We start from the raw sequence: 19,230 nt of genomic DNA on the forward strand, positions 1-19,230 counted from the left end.
GGGTCATTTTCTGAGTTATTTACACTGATGTGGGTATTATCTGGTTGTGTCCATGGGACAAGGGGAGCTTAGGGTCCTCCTTTGTCATCTTCCATGTTCTCAGCTGAGCCTTTGTCCATTTTTTAAATTGGGTTATGTTTTTGTTGTCCAACTGTTAATACATTCTGAATACTAAACCCTTATCAGATACATCTCCATAATGCTCTTTGATGAAGAAACTTTTTTACTTTGATAAGTCCAAATTATCTATTTTTTCTTTTGTTCATCATGCTTTTGGTGTCAAATCTAAGAACTTATTGCCAAATACAACATCGTAAAGATTCATCCATACGCCTTCTTCAAAGAGCTTTACTGTTTCAGCTATTATATATATATAGTGTTGATCCATTTTGATTTAGTTTCTGTATGTGATATGAGGCAGGGGTCCAGCTTCATTATTTTGCCTATGTTGTTCATTTGTCGTAGCACCATTTGTTGAAAAGACTATTCTTTCCCCCATTGAATGGTCTTGGCACCTTTGTTAAAAATCATTTGGCCACAGATGTTTGGGTTTATTTCTCAATATTTCTCAATAAATTTCTCAAAGAGTCCCAAATCTTTTCCAGTGGTCTCTAGGTCTCCCATTATGCCAGTACCACACCTGATTACTATAGCTTTCTAGTAAGTTTTTAAATCAGGGTGAGTATTCCTACTTTATTTCTTTTCAATATTGCTTTTGTTCTTCAGAGCCCTTGCAGTTCCATATGAATTTGAGGATTAGCTTATCCGTTTCTGTAAACAAAGGTTCTTAGAATTTTCATAGAAATTACACTATAGATTACTTCACTTTGGGAAGTTTTGTCATCTTAACAATATTTCATCTTCAAATCCATGAACATGGGTTGTCTTTTCCATTTATTTATACCTTCTTTAATTTCTTTCATCAGTGTTTTGTCATTTTAAGTGTATAAGCCTTTTACCTCCTTGGTTACATTTTTATTAGGTATTTTATTTTGGATGCTTTTATAGATGAAATTTTCTTAATTTTCTTTTGGATCATTCATTGCTGGCATAGAGAAACACAACTGATTTTTGTGTTTTGATCTTATACTTGCAATTATGCTGAGTTCGTATATTATCTTTATAGGATTTGTGTGTATGTGTGTGTAGTCTATGATGTTTTCAAAATACATAAAATCATGTCGAGATAGTTCTATTTCTTCTTTTCTAATTTGGATGCTTTTTATTTATTTTTCTTGTGTAATTGCTGTGGCTAGAACTTCCAGTTACAGTGTTGAATAGCAGTGGTGAAAAGCAGGCAGTCTTTTACTGATCTTAGAGTGTGAAAGCTTGGTTTTTAACCAAGTTTTAACCATTGATGAGGATGTTAGCTCTGGGTTTTTCATGGATGCCTTTTACTGAAATTCCCTTCTTTTCCCGGTTTGCTCAGTGTTTTGTCATGAAAACAGTGTTGGATTATCAGGTATTCTTTCTGTGTCTGCTGAAGTGATCATGTATTTTTTTCCCTTTGTTCTATTAATATGATGTATTACATTGATTGCTTTTCTTCTTTTGAACCATCTTTGCATTCCTGGAATAAATCCCACTTGGCTATAATAGGTAACCCCTTTAATGTTGGATTTAGTTGGGTAGTATTTTGTTGAGATTTTTACATTTGTGTTCGTAAGGGGCTGTAATTTTCTTTAAAGTATCTTTGTCTGGCTTTGGTTTTAGGGTAATGTTGGCTTTATAAAATGTGTTGTGTTTCCTCTTCCATTTTTAGAAGTTTGTGAAGGAATGGTGTTAATTCTCTAAATGATAGAATTTATTAGTGAAACAATCTGATCCTGGACTTTTAACTTTTGGGGAGGTTTTTGATTACTGATTCAGTCTCTTTACCTGTTATAGATCTGTTCAAATTTTCTATTTATTCTTGAATCAGATTTGTGTTTCCAGGAATTTGTCCTTTTCATCTAGATTATCTAATTTGTTGGTGTCTAATTGTTCATGGTATTCCATTACAGTCCTTTTAATTTCTCTAAGGTCTGTAGCAGTCCCTCCCTTTGTTTCTGATTTTAATTATTTGCATCTTCTCTTTTTTTTCTTAATTTCTTTGTCAGTTTTGTTGATCTTTTAAAAGAACCAACTTTTGATTTGTTTTATTCTATTTTTATATTTTACCTGTCCCCTAATATTTATTAATTCCTTCCTTCTGGTTTTGGGTTTAGTTTTTTTTTTTTTTTTCTTGTCCCTTAAGGTATAAAATTAGGTTATAGATTTAATATCTCTTTTTTTTTTTTTAGAGAGAGCACACGAACATGGGATGAGGGGCAGAGAGAGAGAGAGAGAATCTTAAGCAGGCTCCATGCTGGGCGTGGAGCCCAACACGGGGCTTGATTTCACAACCCTGAGATCATGACTTGAGCTGAAATCAAGAGTCACATGCTTAACTGACTGAGCCACCCCTTGTAATCTTTTTTAAATGTAGGCATTTATAGCTATAAATTTTCTTCTGCGTACTGCTTTTGCTACATTCATGTCTTGGTATGTTGTGTTTTGTTTTCATTCATCTTAGGTTTACCATTTTAATAAATGAATTTTAACTAATAGGGAGGGTAGACTGAAACTGGTATCCCAGCTTATAATTGGTAAAGGAGGTAGCAGTTAGCTCAGTGAGAGAAAAGCATGTTTGGTACTTTGTGTTACACAGTGACCTTGTCTGAAGTGATTATTCTGTGAGATATTTTATGTTCAACAGGAAAACAGTATGATTTAGCTGAAGGCATCAGATTAGTGCTTAGACTTTAGGAGCTAGCTGCTCCCCCCCCCCCCACCCCAGGCTAATTATTATCTCTTTATATGTTGTTGTTGTTTTTTTCTGCAGCAACTTTTAAGATTTTCTCATTGTTTTGCAATGTTATCACTTTTACTGTGATGTATTTAGGTATATTTTTCTTTTATATATCCATCTTAGAGTTCCTGGTGCTTCCAGAAGCTGTGGCTTGATGTGTTTGGTCAAGTTTTAGAAAATTCTTTTTTTTTTTTTTTTTTTTAAGATTTTATTTATTTATTTGACAGAGGCAGCGAGAAAGGGAACACAAGCAGGGGGAGTGGGAAAGGGAGAAGCAAGCTTCCCCACTGAGCAGGGAGCCTGATGCGGGGCTCGATCCCAGAACGCTGGGATCAAGACCTGAGCTGAAGGCAGATGCTTAACGACTGAGGCACCCAGGCACCCGAAGTTTTAGAATATTCTCAGCCATTATCTTTTCAAGGATTGTGTGTGTCCAATTTTCTCTCCTTTACTTCTGGGATTCCCATTAAGTATATGGTAGATCTTTTTTATTGTATCATCTTTTGGCTCTATTCCTTTCTCTGTTTTCTTTTTGTGTCTCCTTTCTTCATTCTTAGACACTTTATTCTGACCTTCTTCTAGCTCACTAACTCTTTGTTTGTTTTGTTTTAGTAGATACTCTTTCCCCCCAGTTTTATTGAGATGTAATTGACATGTTAATAAACTCTTTAATTGTACCTAATTTTTAGTTTTGTTGCATGGTGACCAGAGAATGTGGTCTACATGATTTCTATCTCTATTGGAAATTTCTCTGTGGCTATTACAATATATAGTCAGATTTTATAAATGTTCTATTTATGTTTTGAAATAAGAAAACCTATTTATATTTAAAGTAAGAATGTCAGTTTCTTGTTGTATAGTGCTCTCTATATATTTGGTCATGGCTTTTAGACTTTTTTCTTTGTATATTTCCTAAGAGAATTTTGAAAAACTGGCATCTTTAAGATGGCATTTGGATTTCTTATCATGAGTGAAAATAATTATCAGTGTTTATATATTGTGTATATGCTGTAAATCTAATTTCTTCAAAATCTTTGCACTGTAGATTTAATTCATTCAGCTCACTGAAAATGTTGGCCATGTAACATACTTAACAAAGCCAGTCTTACTAAATCAAAGTAAGCCTTTGTCAGTAAATATGTGGCTTTACTTTCTAAATTCAAGGATCATACCTGGCACTGTTGACAACCTTTTCATTTCTGAATTTTAATTCTAAAACTGGGAAATGGAATGAGGGGGTATGAAAGAAGGGAAAGTAGGTATGGAGGGATAGAAGGCAAAGTGAGAGACAAGACAATGGAATCTTGCCTTGAGTTTTTCAGTGAACTAAAACTATATAGCCTTTCCATATTGTTTTCTTTGCTGCCATGGCAAGGAAGTATTTCTCAAACCTCCTTTTATTTGGTACCCAGAGGTTTTTATATAGAGCATTATCAAAGCAGTGCACAATACCAAGGTTCTGAATGGTGGCACTTTCTAGACCCTTGAGAGATTCTGTTAACGAATACAAAGATCTATGCCCTTGAAATTTAGTTCTATAGGAGGGTTACACAAACAATAACCATAATAAATATTACACAGTATATTAGAAAGTGATAAGTGTTCTGGGGTAAAAAAAGGGTAAACCAGTGTAAGTTTATTTGAGAATGCCCACAAAGTAGAGAAGGTAAGGGAGTTTGGGATATAATTTTAATCAACGTGGTCCAGGTAGGCATTATTCAAAAGAAAATGGTTGATGAAAGGCAATGAAGGAATTTGCCATGAGTATCTGGGAGCAAGAGTGATCTAGCTTGGGAATAATCAATAATACTAAGACCTCAATATGGTAAAGAATGTGTTCAAGGAATAGTAAGAAAGCTGGTGTGACTTGAACTGAGTAAGTGAGTTGGGGGGAGGAGTAGGAAGTGGGGTCAAAATGTTGCTGGAAAGGATCTTTGTAGGACATTACAGGTTATTATAAAGTTGTTATTTTTTTTCTCTAAGAGGATAAGACCAAGAGCTGTTGAAGGATTTTGAGGAACATTATCTTTCTTAGGTTTTAAAACAGTCATGTGGTTGCAGTGTTGAGAATAGACAGTAGGTTGGTAAGGGTAGATGCACTAAGACCATTTAGGAAGCTATTAAAATAGTACAGGGGAGAGATAAGAGTGGATCTGGATGTAGCAGTAGCGAGAAGTGATTGGATTCTGGATATAATTTAAAGATGGTGGCAATAGGATTTCTTGATGGCTTTGATATGAAGTGTGAATAAATGAATAAAGAAGATTGCTCCAAGGTTATTGAGCTGAACAACTAATGGAGAAAGGGAAGGTTGCAGATTTGTGTTTGGGATCCTTTTTAAAGTGAGAGAAGAGTGATCTTGAAAGAGGAGATAAAACTGGAATATTGTCCTTGATCTGTAGACTTTTGGGGAGAAATGTTTAAAGCCTCCCTCTGTGACTGTCAGTTTTGCTTAACACTTGTAGCTGTTTACAATTTATGTATTTTGTAGCCATTTTGTTGTGTACAGAGGGGTTCATGAATACTATATCTTCTTGGTGAATTGTATACTTTATTTTATGTAATATTCATTTTTAGCAGGTGTAGTGCTTTTTGCCTTAAATTCCATTAGATTGTTCTGATGGTAGTTATTATTATACTAACATTTGCTTAGTTTATCTTTATCATCTTATTTTTAACCTCAACATTTCCTTTCCCTTTATAAACAACATATAGTATATTTCAAAACAAGAATGAATGCCTTTTTCTTAATTTATAAGCTTTTAATATTTATTGAGAAGACTGATGTGTTTGGACTTCTTTCTGCTTATTTTCTCTTTACTGTCTTCTGTTACTTTTTATTTTAATTTAATCAATCAAATTTTCTTTACTTTTTAATTCTATAGGTTTGAAATTTATATGTTATTTCTCTATTTTATTTGGTCATCCTTAACATTTTAATACATTTTTTAAGAGATTTTCTTTGAATCAGTGTCCACTAGTCTAACTTCCCATGTTGAAATCTTTTGGGCTTTTAGTTTCCATATTATTACATACCATATAATGGTATATAATAATATAATAATCCTTTTTTAACAATTATCAATTGTTAATACGTTTAGTTGCCTTTTTCAGTGGTTTAATTGCTTACTAATGTTTACTGATTCTTTTTTTTAAGATTTTATTTATTTGACAGAGAGAGCACAAGCAGAGGGAGCAGCAGGCAGAAGGAGAGGAGGAAGCAGGCTCCCCACAGGGTAGGGAGCCAGAAGCGGGGCTTGATCCCAGGACCCTGGGATCATGACCTCAGCCAGAGGCAGTCACTTAACAGACTGAGCCACCCAGGCACCCCTGTTTATTGATTCTTATGTCTTTCTTTTTGTATATTCTTGTCTCTGTGCTGAAGAATTACTCTATGAGTGAATGATAAACTTTTGGAATCCTTGCTTGTCCAAAATGTCTATATTTTGTTGTTATGCTTGAGTGGTACTTTAGCTAGTTATAGAATTCTGGGTTGAAAAGTATTTTCACATTTTTCACCATGATGCTGGCAAAAAATTGTAATACTGTGGGAAAATAGGCATTCTTACACATTGAAGGTAGATATGCATATTGTTAGAAATTTGAGGAATGATTTGGAAATGTGTATTAAACGAAAATACACAAGCAACTTTGAAAAATGTGTATCATTGAAATAACACTATATGGCTATCTATATAAGGTTATTTATTATAGCATGTATATTATCTAATCCTATTTCTATAAAGATAATCATAAAACACATACATGTCATATGTTTGTATGAATAAGAAAAAGGAGTAGAAGGATACACCAGACTATTATTACATTGGTAACTGAAGTGGGAGAGAGTGGAAAACTTAGATGAGATAATTTATTCAGACAGATTTGATTTTAAAATATCATTTTTCCTCAAAAGTCTGAGATACTGCTGATGAAGAATTGTGTATTTTTTTTTTTTAGGTAGTCTAGTTTTTATTTTTATTTTGTTTTCTGGAAATGAGTAGAATTCTACCTTTTATTCTTAGAATTACAAAATTTCCCCAGGACTTGTCAAGAGGCATGTTTTTTTCTTCAGCCACTGAGCACTGATTGGGCTCTATTAATCTAAAGACTTCTATATTTCTTGAGCTCTGGAATTTTTTCTATTGTATCCTCTTCTTTATTCCCCTGGATTTTTTTTCCCCCTGTAATTCCTACTTGCTATAATCTGTGGATTTAACTTTATGGGGTTTTTTTACTCCCTTTTTAAGAAGTCTTTGTTCTGTAAGAGTACCTCATTTCATCAGCTATATTCACTCTGTTTTTCACCTCACCTAGTGAGAGTTGTTGTTATTATTGTTGCTGTGTAGTAATTTTTTATTTCAAAATTGTCACGCTTTGCTCAGAGTATATTGTACTTCTTTTCTTAAAACACAGTAGGTTATAGAATTTGAGGATCTTAAGTATATTTACTTATTATTCTTCTAGTGACCTTATAATTTTGATAAACACTTAAATTTATATATTTCAGTCACTTGTATGAAATAATAAAAAAACACTTAACACAATAATTTTAGCCATTTTCAGGACACACCTCTCCCCCACATTCCGCCTTTTGGAAAAACTTTTCTGAGATGGTAGGTGAGTGGTGAACTTAGAGACCCTGTGCCATGACACTTGAATATTATATATTCTGTCTCTATATAAAATAATTTTAACACCAAACTTTGATGTTATTGCACCTTTGACTTAACACTCTCGACAGTGAAAAATCTGTTGCTTTTCTGATTCATATTTTTTGGTATAAAACCCATTTTTAATTTTTTTGTTTGTTTTATTTGGAATTGCCATCTCCATTCTTTCCAGTAGTCCTCGTCTATGACTGTTCTAGGTGACGGTTTTATCCACCTTGGTATGTCTCTCTGTTCTGGTTCATCTGCTTTCATTTCATTGGCATTTTATGAGAGACAAAAATTAAATTCATGTTCTGATAGACCGACCCTATGGAATCAGAAACTCTTAAATCCTGAGTGGCCACTTCATGCCCTTTTTCCTTGGGGCACTCGGTCAAGCACGTAATTCCCTTCTTTATTGCTTATTGAATATTGTTTTACTGAAGCCCTGCTTTATCCTTACAAGAGTGTTATTCCTATAGCCCCAGCAACTCCTAAGATGTTTCTTCTGAGCTTCTGCCCATTTATCCTTAGTAGTGGTTTTAAGGTACCAGGTTTCTCCTCCTAGAATAAATTTCTGCTTATAAGGGTCTCTTTCATCAGTAGGAGCAGTATACAAATTCAATGTCATCATAACATAAATGAAACAAGTTAATGGCAAGGGTCATAGGGAATTAACATTTAATAAGTAATTACTAAATGCCAGGCCCTATGCTGCATGTATTATATTGTCTTATTTAATCCTCACAGTCCTCTTATAGGTTTCATACTTTATTGATGAAGCAACTGAAATTTAAGAAAAGTTGGAGTAACTTTGCCCCAGGGTGGAAGTTGTGGAGCCATTTTTCAAACTCAGGCATGTCTGCCACCGAAGAATGATTCTTTTGGCTCAGTACAATATAAAATTTAGCTAAAACCTCATTTTTCTGAGGCTTTTTTTATCCGTGGTATTTTATAGGACCTTCTACTTCCTCTGAACCATAGAGAGTATAATCCATATTACTCACTGGGGACATAATTTATTGCCTTTTACTGCTAGTTTTTTATACATATGTGTCCTATATATAGTCTTCCTTAGTTAGCAATACAGTAAGAAAAAAAAAAAAAAACTGCCAGCAATACCATTTGATTAATCTTAAAAATAATTAAAATTTTCCCTGAAATAATCTCAATTTTAATATGCTTTAGTCACCTTTTATAAAACAATATACTATTCATGATATTTTGGTGCTATGGATTTTGGATAAATTGGAAATCATGGGTTCTGTAAGTTTCTTATGGTTCAAAATTGCTACTCTTGACCTTGCCATCTTTCTCTCTTCGTATGAGTAAATTAGAAGGAAATTCTTTTAAATCACACTTGTTTGAATAGAGCTATGTACATTTGATTATTAATAAGTACTTGCATTTTCTAAATATTAGTGTTTTCTTTAACATTTTGGAGAAATTTTGTAATGATTTATATTCACAATAAATAAATGCCTTTGGTTTTATAAATGAACTCCCGAATCAAACATGTAATAAGGAAAACTTGTTAAATCAGAAAAAAGTCATGGCTGGTTTGTGATTTGCCATCACAAAAATATGTTCTTTTTTTAAAAGACATTGGTGCAAAAAGGTGTATCTTCTTGCATATTTTGTTTTAAGGAAAGCAGATTTCTTGTATTTGAATTTTTACCATCCTGAATGAAGATAATTATAGAATAATGATTACTTTGGAATATTTTTCTTAGAAGATAATTGTATTTGGGTGGCTGATTTTAGAGAAAGGAAAAAAGGTAAGTTGAGTAAATGGTATCAGTAACAGAGTTCACATTTAATGAAAATACTTTATAGAAAGTAAAACTTCTGGTTGTATTTCATTTTTCTAGTTCTCAGTGAGAGTGTCAAACTTTCCCATCTGTATATAAGTTAGAATTTACCTACCTGAGTTAAAAGTACATAATACGGAAAAAAGGCTAAGTACTCATTACAGATTATTACCAAGTTGCAGAATTTTTCTTTTTACAATCTTAGCCCCTTTCAATAAAATTAAATTATAATTCAGTGAAAGAATTTATTCTCTTGACTTTATAGTGTTCAAGTTTACTTCTCAGACCATAAACAGTTTTGTACTTCATAAATGTGACTAATATGTGATTATTAAATGAATTAATGGGATTTTTATAATAAGAGTTTTACTTTAACTATAAAATCTACAAAAGTTTTTTTTTTTAATGTACATACAGTTGAATATGTGAGGTTTTGAATTTGAAAGAGCAAAATTATTGAGTATTAGAAGGGAACATTTGTTATGTTTCAGGCAGTCTTTTGAGGCCAGATTATCTCTGCCACTGTTTTAAGGAATTTCTTCAAAGCCCAGTTGTTTGCATTTGCAGTAATGTCACTAACTTCAATGTGCATACTGTAATGGACCTTGGTCCTGTGGAATAAGACGTGGTTGGGGCAGAAGTTTCATCTGCGGCACTTTGAATATTATTAGCTTTTAAGTTCTTAAACAAGTTCCTAGCCTTTCCTGAAAACCATTAGGCAAATAGACATCTAACACCGATGCTGATTTTGTACTTAAGAACCTCTTTTGGGGCGCCTGGGTAGCGCAGTTGTTAAGCGTCTGCCTTCGGCTCAGGGCATGATCCTGGCGTTCCGGGATCGAGTCCCACATTGGGCTTCTCCGCTGGGAGCCTGCTTCTTTCTCTTCCACTCCCCTGCTATGTTCCCTCTCTCGCTGGCTGTCTCTCTGTCACATAAATAAATAAAATCTTTAAAAAAAAAAAAAACCTCTTTTGTCATATTTCCTTTTCTCTTGCTGATTATTGTCAGATGTATAGGCACAGTAATTTCTTAATGGTGACATCTCTCCGTTCTTCACAATTCTTTCATCTCTCAAGCAGTTCATTCCATATGCATATATAATATTTATATTACCACTTTAGGTGTTTTTTATTATCTCTGTTTTCACTTCTAATATAATTATGTTTGGTCTTCCTAGGACTTTAACACTTATATTTCTTTTGCATTTATTGGACACGATGGGTTAATGTTTATAAAATATCTCAAAAATAAGCACAAAGAGCAAACTCATCATAGACTGGAGAACACTAGAAGACCCAAAGTAAAATAACAATTAATGACAGTTAATACTCTGTTGGCGGAGGGCAGAGTTGACACACTACCTCTGGAGTGTGAAACTGACATATTTATGATTCATGTTAATTATACAATTGTGGTCAAAAGTTTGCTCTGTTTGAAAAACATATAAAGAGGTTATCACTCATTTTTTTTAAACCACGTAAATTGTTCTTGTTGGGGTCATGTGCGTATGTACATTATTTACCCTATCAAAGCCATGATGATCATTTACCTTTTTTTCTTTAAGATTTTTTATTTATTTGAGAGAGGGGCGAGGGGGAGCACAGAGGGAGAAACAGGCCACCTGCTGAGTTGGGGAGCCCACCGCAAGGCTCGGTCCCAGGACCCTGAGATCATGACCTGAGCTGAAGTCAGATGCTTAACTAACTAAGCCACCCAGGTGCCCTGATGATCCCTTATCTTGTTCTGACTTTATGAAAGCATAAACAATGTGATAAGCTGTCATTCCATGATGAATATGATTTAGCATTCTCCTTTGGTTGCAACTATAATTTATTGCCTGGCCTCTTAAAATTACAAAGCTCTTCATTAGGAAATTAGCCTTTGATTAGTGAATATCCGTTTGTTTTTCGACTACTCTTCTCATTATTGTATAATTTTGTCAGGTTGCTAAAGTTAGGCCTTTGTAGCTTCCCTACCACCTTTTGTCCTTCTTGTAGTTACCTGCTTCTTGAGATGTGTCAGATTATGTTAAGTATTTAGTATACTTGGCAGTAAGAATCACTTTGTGTTATTAGGTATTTATGATCTAGTATCTTACTATTTGTAACATTTTCCTATTAAATAATGAGGATAATTCATGGCATCAGGAACAAAACTATTCAACAAGTTCAGTGTAATTTGGTGGTAGGTGGTAAAATTACATAAAGATCATTAGTTTGTAATGGCAGTGCTGCATGCTGCTGGGAAGAAAGCATTATGTGCCCAGTGTATTCTTGCTTTATTTTTCTGTTCATTATTTGAAAACTCATTGACCATTTTTTTTTTAGTATTACCAAAAAAACTATTTATTTGAAAACTCACTGAACATTTTTTTTTCGGTATTACCACTAGAGAAAAACCTCTTCGTATGTAGTTTTCATGATTGCAGATAGTTCTGTGGCCTCAGTGTGTTAGTCATTTAGTGCCATATCATTGTTCAAGAATCAGCTTACCAACATATTATATTTTAACTAAAGAATTATTTCAAGTAATTATGAATTTACAGGGTCATTTTAAAGTCCAATAGTATAATTTTCACTTCCATTTTTAGCTCATTATTTCAAATAATGTTAAATGTTACTAATGTAATAACCAAAAATTTAACATATATAGTACATATCAGAACAGATGTTAGAAATCATCTTATCTAATCTCCAGTACCATATTACCTTCTACAGTGTTCCTGACAGTAGTGCAACCTGCTGAGCCATTCAGTTCACTGTTGTGTAAGACAGCCCTTTGCAATGTTGAGTGGTTCCTCTTTTTAGTTTATTTAATCTTGAGATGAAATCTATCATTACAATTCAGACACATTGATCGTATGTTCTTTTATATGCCACACCTTCAAACATTTGAAGATTGTTAACTGTATTGGCTAATTGCTAAAGTAAGCATACTAAGTTTTCTCTTTATTTCATCATGTGGCATGCTGGATACCCATATGAATTTCTGTATTTTTTTAGTATTTCCTCTCAATGATATCCAGAATAGGTTACTGCCTGAATGATATGGTTATATAGTATACTCCGTCTTCACTTGCTTTATATACTAGGTGAGTCTTGGGTATATATTTGTACATTGTGTATAGTTTATATAGACTTAAATATCACAGTAATTGTAGATGTAGTATTTCAGTTAATTAAGATTTGTTTTGCAATTAGAATGACAGTTGTGAATGTTTTTCTCTTCTTGACCCAGTCTCATATATTACTAACAGAAGTTGTCATGTGTTCTCAAGGATAATTTAAATGAACATGGGGTTTGTGAAAATCTGACAGATATTAACTGTAACTCAGCTAGTGGGCAACATTATAATTTATTTATAGCTGTGTAATATAGCTATTAATGAGCTAATGTGGAATGAGGGCAAATTGTATTATATTTTTGTATGAAATTATACTACATGACAAAGGTTGGTATTATGTAATAAGCGCCCACAAAATATTAACCTACTCACAATAAATACAATTAATAATGTACATAAAAGAATGAAATTAAGCTAGTTTTCTATAAAAAAAAATTATTCATGAACAGAAAGTGGACAGCACAGATTCGATGACAGAAAGGTTGTATCTAATCTGAATTACTGAGTGACCTAGGAAGCTTGCTCAGAGGGATTACAGAATAATTATGTTAATATGCAATTATCACCTCATTTCTTCTGTAGTAACCTCAAGATGTAGTGTAGTGAGGGTGTTATAGCAAGTGCTGATAGTTTGCAAAAATACTGATGTTTGAAATTTCTAAGACAATAAGTCTAGCTTGAGGCATTAAAGTGATGATCTGTCATCTTGAAGACAGATCTGACCTTTGTACTATTTTTTTTAATGCTCACAGTATATAACTACAGGCAGTTATAGCTGTAGAACTCATTATGATTTTCAAGAAACTGAAATATGTTTTATGTAGATTTAAAGTTCTATTTGCAGCTTTTTATAAAGTGTGTGAATTTTTTTAAAGAACATTTTAAAATTCATTTAAAAGAAAAATTCTGTGGTTATATGATTACATGGAGGAGGACATAGTAATAGTATCTAAGCATTTTATTAAAATATCCTAATTGGTATAGCAAATTCACTGAAATTTAAGGAGTCCAAGCAATATAGCATTAGTTTTTTATTATTTTAATTTTTTAGTTTCCCTTTTTTGAATTTAATGATGTCTACCTTCAAATATGTCCCCTACTTAGTTATATTAACATAAACTGGTGTTGATGGCTCTGTTACATATATTTGACTACATAAAGATAGTTGGAAAATCTATTTGAAACAGTGTGAAATTAGCTTATGGGTTAAATGCTTTCTTGCCTATATGCTACATAACCATCCATGAATGTAGGGGAATAATTTTGATGTCAAAGTTTTAGATCCACTATTCACTGCAACCAATTTTGAAGGTTCATTGTTCTGCATTATATCTCAGTGTAACAGCTATCAGTTTTGAATACTGTTAAGAAAAAAAAATGTATTTTTAACATTTTTTTGTTAAGATATACTCTGAAAATTAAACTAGGAAAAAAAATTTTATTGTTGCTAAAACACTAGCTTATGGAGCCATTTCTTGTAGCATACTTTTTAACTGATGGAGTACATTTTTAATATTAATGTGCTAATAAATATTCTAAAAAGGAATAACCTCTATTTTTGAGTAGAGTTAATCATTAATTTGAGGGCAAGTAAGGTATATTTCCTTAGGTGTGAAGGAAAACTTTGTTAAAGACTTCATTTTATATTAACAATGTTTAATTTGATTTTGTGTTTTTCCTTCAGCTAGATGTGTTTTATAGATAGAAGGTATGTCATTTACATAGAAGATAAGTCATATACATATATTCTTTATGTGTTTTTGAGCAAAACAGTTTGGTATCTTTAGAATGTGAACTTTTGGAAGGCTCATATAAAGCCATTCTGGTAATGAGAATGCAGTCTCCAAGCAGACATGATATTCTCATAGTTTGTCACCCTGCTGTTCAGGGGGTACCAATGAAGTTGCTTTAAATGGGAAGCGTCTGTTCCATCTCTGAACCTCTAACACCAGAACAGATGGGTGGAACATGGAACATAGAAGGTTTTACCTCTGAGGTGGTAACAGTGAAGCCACTCATTAACACTGAATTTACCACTTCGTTAGCAACATTGCTTCCTGTTGAGAAAAGCTAATATAGGCTTTCAAATTGACTGAGCATATATTTGTCTACCTCTGTGATTATAATAAATAGGAACACAAAGTAAGTGTCTTTCAGGCTAGTTTTTTAAAAATTCTATTGTCCATTTCAGATTTATGAGATTGTTCCTATTTGGACATTTTACTTTTTCTATGTAATTTAATGAGAAATGTCAGGAATGGGGAATAGTATAGCATCAAGGTTTGCTTTTCTTTTCATTGACATTTGCACACTCTTCCCTAACACATGTTTATGTGCTGCCCATTTTTAACTTCTGTGTATGTGATGTAGAGACTCCTGCTGGGTGCTGCATTAGCACCATTTTGGGGTGATATCATTGAATATGATCTTATTGGATGTCTATTTTTATTACTGTGGAAGTTTGTCAATCTCAAAACAATTCTGAGGCCTACAAGAGGCAGAAAAATTGTTGGTGTAAATAATAATGCCAAAGACAGATATTTGTAGTATTTATTTGTAATATTTGTTGTATTAAAGAACACATCTTGTGGAAAGAATAAGCTCATACTTACAAGTGCTTGTTCTAAATTGTGAAATAAAGTAATTAGAAACAGTTCTTTTATTCTTTAACTAAATGTTTCACAGAGCATGTATTTGGTACCATCAAAGATATTAGAAATAATGAACTGTATTGAAAATGTTCTAATTTCTAAATATCAGATTAAGTTCCTCCTGTCCTAAAATAGCATTACTTGTTATACAAATTAAAAATACTATGAAGGAAAAATGGAAGACTTTATTCTTTAGTAGAGAGCAGGAACCTAGTCTATCTTGTTTACTGCTGGTATTCCTAATAAAGCAGTGCCTGGCACATGGTAAGGGCTCAGTAAATATTTGGAGAATGAATAAACTGTACTTGCTACCATGTACAAAAGGAAAAGAAATATGGAACTTTATGCCAGCACTTCAGATAGTTCATACTTAGGGTTGCCAAATACCAGATTCTTTAAATTGTACTTGAGGACTATTGAATGTATTGAAGGCTTTGCTGTAACTGCTGAGTCAAGAAGTCAGAACCATGATGGAATTTGCATTATTTGAATGGGGTGTCTACGTTTCATAAGAAAAAAACTGTTTTTCCTCTTACATACTTGGGCTTTGATTTTGCACTTGTGTTTTTATTCATTCAACATGTTAGTGCTTTCTTCACCAAATACTGCCTAAGTACCTATGCCAAGCACTGTGTTAGGTTCTAGAGATAAGAGAGTGACAAGGTACAGTACCTGCCCTCAAAGAGCTTACATTCTTCCAAGGAGATGGGCAATTCCCAGTGTAATGTGGCCATTTCTAATGTTGCTGTTCCCTAGATGTTTTGTAGATATGCAATATGGAGTTGTTGTTGCTTAGCACAAAGAAAAAAATTAACCTTCGAGATACTTTTAAAGTCTTTCACATTTTTTAAAGTGTTTCTTCCTTCTTGGAAAATTATTAGGATCTTGGTATAAACAGTGGAGTTACACTAACAAAAATGTGTGCTTTGAACTCTCCATACATTCTAATAGAATTTTTTCTTTCATGCAAATCTAAATTTTTTTTCTTCCATTTTCTAGACTAAATGTGTTAAATGGGCTTGCCAACAATATGGATGATTTGAAGATAAACACCGATATTACTGGTGCTAAAGAAGAACTCCTAGATAACAACAGTTTTATCTCAGACAAAGAGAGTGGAGTTCATAAACCAAAAGATTGTCAAACATCATTTCAGAAAAATAATACGCTCACTCTGCCTGAAGAACTGTCAAAGGACAAATCTGAAAAAGCCTTAAGTGGAGGCCAGTCTACTCTATTTATACATGCTGGTGCTCCTACTGTTTCTAGTGAAAACTTCATCTTGCCTAAAGGAGCTGCTGTTAATGGACCAGTTTTACACTCCTCCTTAGCTAAGACTTCCAGTATGAATAAAGGCAGTGTTTCATTAACCACTGGACAACCTGTGGATCAGCCAACAACAGAATCTTGTTCAACTTTGAAGGTGGCACCTGATCTTCAACTATCTACACCGCAGAAAGCAAGTCAACATCAAGTTTTATTTTTATTATCAGATGTAGCACATGCTAAAAATCCAACCCATTCCATTAAAAAACTACCTACCTCTGCTTCTGTTGGTTGTGACATTCAGAATTCAGTAGGGAGTAGTATAAAGTCAGATAGCACTTTAATAAATCAAGTAGAGGTGGGAGAGGATAGTGATGATTTATTGGTAAAAGATGATTGTGTTGATACATTGACAGGAATTTCCTCAGGTACAGATGAATTTAGGTCAGAAAATGATACAAACTGGGATCCCCAAAAAGAGTTCATTCAGTTTCTTATGACTAATGAAGACACAGTGGATAAAGCCCCAGTTCACTCTAAAGTAGGTCTAGAGAAAAAGAGAAAGCGAAAAATGGATGTAAGCAAGATTACTCGTTATACTGAAGATTGCTTTAGTGATTCTAATTGTATACCCAATAAGTCAAAAATGCTAGAGGTAGACTTTCTGGAACAGAATGAAGAACTACAAGCAATAGACTCACAGAAATATGCATTATCAAAAGTGAAGCCTGAATCAACTGATGAAGACTTGGAATCTGTGGATGCTTTTCAGCATCTAATTTATAACCCAGATAAGTGTGGAGAAGACAGCTCACCCGTTCATACTAGCACTTTTCTTTCAAATACCTTAAAAAAGAAATGTGAAGAAAGTGATTCCGAGTCACCTGCTACTTTCAGCACCGAAGAACCATCATTCTACCCCTGTACAAAGTGCAATGTGAATTTTAGGGAGAAAAAGCACCTCCACAGGCATATGATGTATCATTTAGATGGGAATAGCCACTTTCGCCATCTTAATGTCCCAAGGCCATATGCTTGTAGAGAATGTGGACGGACATTTCGAGATCGTAACTCACTTCTAAAGCATATGATTATTCACCAAGAAAGAAGACAGAAGTTGATGGAGGAAATTCGTGAATTGAAAGAACTTCAGGATGAAGGAAGAAGTGCACGATTGCAGTGCCCTCAGTGTGTGTTTGGTACCAATTGCCCTAAAACATTTGTGCAACACGCTAAAACCCATGAAAAAGATAAAAGGTACTACTGTTGTGAGGAGTGTAACTTCATGGCAGTGACAGAAAATGAATTAGAATGCCATCGAGGCATTGCCCATGGAGCAGTGGTAAAATGCCCTATCGTCAGTTCTGATGTAGCCCAGAGAAAAACGCAAAAAAAGACTTTCATGAAAGATTCTGTTATAGGATCATCCAAAAAATCAGCCACCTACATATGTAAGATGTGTCCTTTTACTACTTCAGCCAGAAGTATTTTAAAAAAACACATGGAGTACTTGCATTCATCATCATGCATCGATTCATTTGGTAGTCCTCTTGGACTTGATAAAAGAAAAAGTGACATTCTCGAAGAACCTATAGATATTGATAGCACTAAACCATTAATTAAACAGCAGTCAACCACATTTCCAAAGAACTCTGCTTTAAAACAAGATGTAAAGCGAACATTTGGATCATCTTCACAATCAAGTAATTTTTCTAAATTCCATAAGCGGCCACACAGAATACAAAAAGCTCGGAAAAGCATTGCCCAGTCAGGTGTAAATGTGTGCAATCAAAACAATTCTCACAAGACTGTTATGATTAAAAGCAGCACTGACCAAAAACCTAAGTATTTCCATCAAGCAGCAAAAGAAAAATCTAATGCCAAGGCAAATAGCAACTATTTATATAGACACAAATATGAAAACTACAGGATGATCAAAAAATCAGGTGAATCATATCCTCTACATTTCAAAAAAGAAGCAGCCAGTTCATTAAATTCTTTACATCTGTTTTCGTCATCAAGTAATTCCCACAACAATAGTTTCATTTCAGACCCTCAAAACTCTGACACCAAAAGGCCAGAAAGCTTCAAAGAACACAGGCGTGTAGCTGTAAAGAGAGTAGTTAAGGAATCTAAGAAGGAAAGTTCTGTTGGAGGAGAAGACTTGGATAGCTATCCAGATTTCTTGCATAAAATGACTGTTGTTGTTTTACAAAAGCTTAATTCCGCTGAAAAGAAAGATAGCTATGAAACAGAAGATGAAAGTTCCTGGGATAATGTTGAGCTAGGTGACTACACTACACAGGCTATAGAAGATGAAACCTATAATGATATTAATCAAGAACATGTAAACTTATTTCCGCTGTTTAAAAGCAAGGTGGAAGGTCAAGAGCCTGGAGAAAATGCTACCCTCAGTTATGATCAAAACGATGGCTTTTATTTTGAATATTATGAAGATGCTGGAACTAATAACTTTTTGCATGACATACATGATCCTCAGCATTTAGAAAATGCAGAAACTTCATTGTCAAAGCATAGTTCTGTTTTTCACTGGACTGATTTATCTCTTGAGAAGAAATCATGTCCTTACTGCCCAGCAACATTTGAAACAGGTGTTGGGTTGTCAAATCATGTCCGAGGACATCTTCACAGAGCTGGATTAAGCTATGAAGCCCGTCATGTTGTATCACCAGAACAAATAGCCACAAGTGACAAAATGCAACATTTCAAAAGAACTGGCACAGGGACACCTGTTAAGCGAGTTAGAAAAGGTAAGTTTCCGTGTAGATAATTTGGGTTAATATGTCTCTATTCAAACTCAAAGGATTCAAAGGTTTTGCTCAAATTTGGTCTTTATTAGAAACACATGATTTTGTATTTCAGCGTTAATTGGCT

The 19,230-nt window shown here is 33.7% G+C and overlaps 1 protein-coding gene across 15 annotated transcripts in view; it reads left to right on the forward strand.

Moving 5' to 3' along the window:
• ZNF644 (zinc finger protein 644) overlaps positions 1 to 19,230 on the forward strand; it is a 139,797-nt gene that overhangs the window by 62,472 nt on the left and 58,095 nt on the right. For all 15 annotated transcript variants that reach the window (XR_008958783.1, XM_026497630.4, XM_048220193.2 and 12 more), the window contains one exon: positions 16,069 to 19,106. Coding sequence is in view for 14 of the 15 variants with exons in the window: in XM_026497630.4 (XP_026353415.1) it covers positions 16,069 to 19,106 (3,038 nt within the window). In the remaining variant the exon portion in view is untranslated. The remainder of the gene's footprint in view (positions 1 to 16,068; positions 19,107 to 19,230) is intronic.

The sequence above is a fragment of the Ursus arctos genome, unplaced genomic scaffold, assembly GCF_023065955.2.
Source record: "Ursus arctos isolate Adak ecotype North America unplaced genomic scaffold, UrsArc2.0 scaffold_12, whole genome shotgun sequence".
In the NCBI taxonomy this organism is placed as follows: domain Eukaryota; kingdom Metazoa; phylum Chordata; class Mammalia; order Carnivora; family Ursidae; genus Ursus; species Ursus arctos.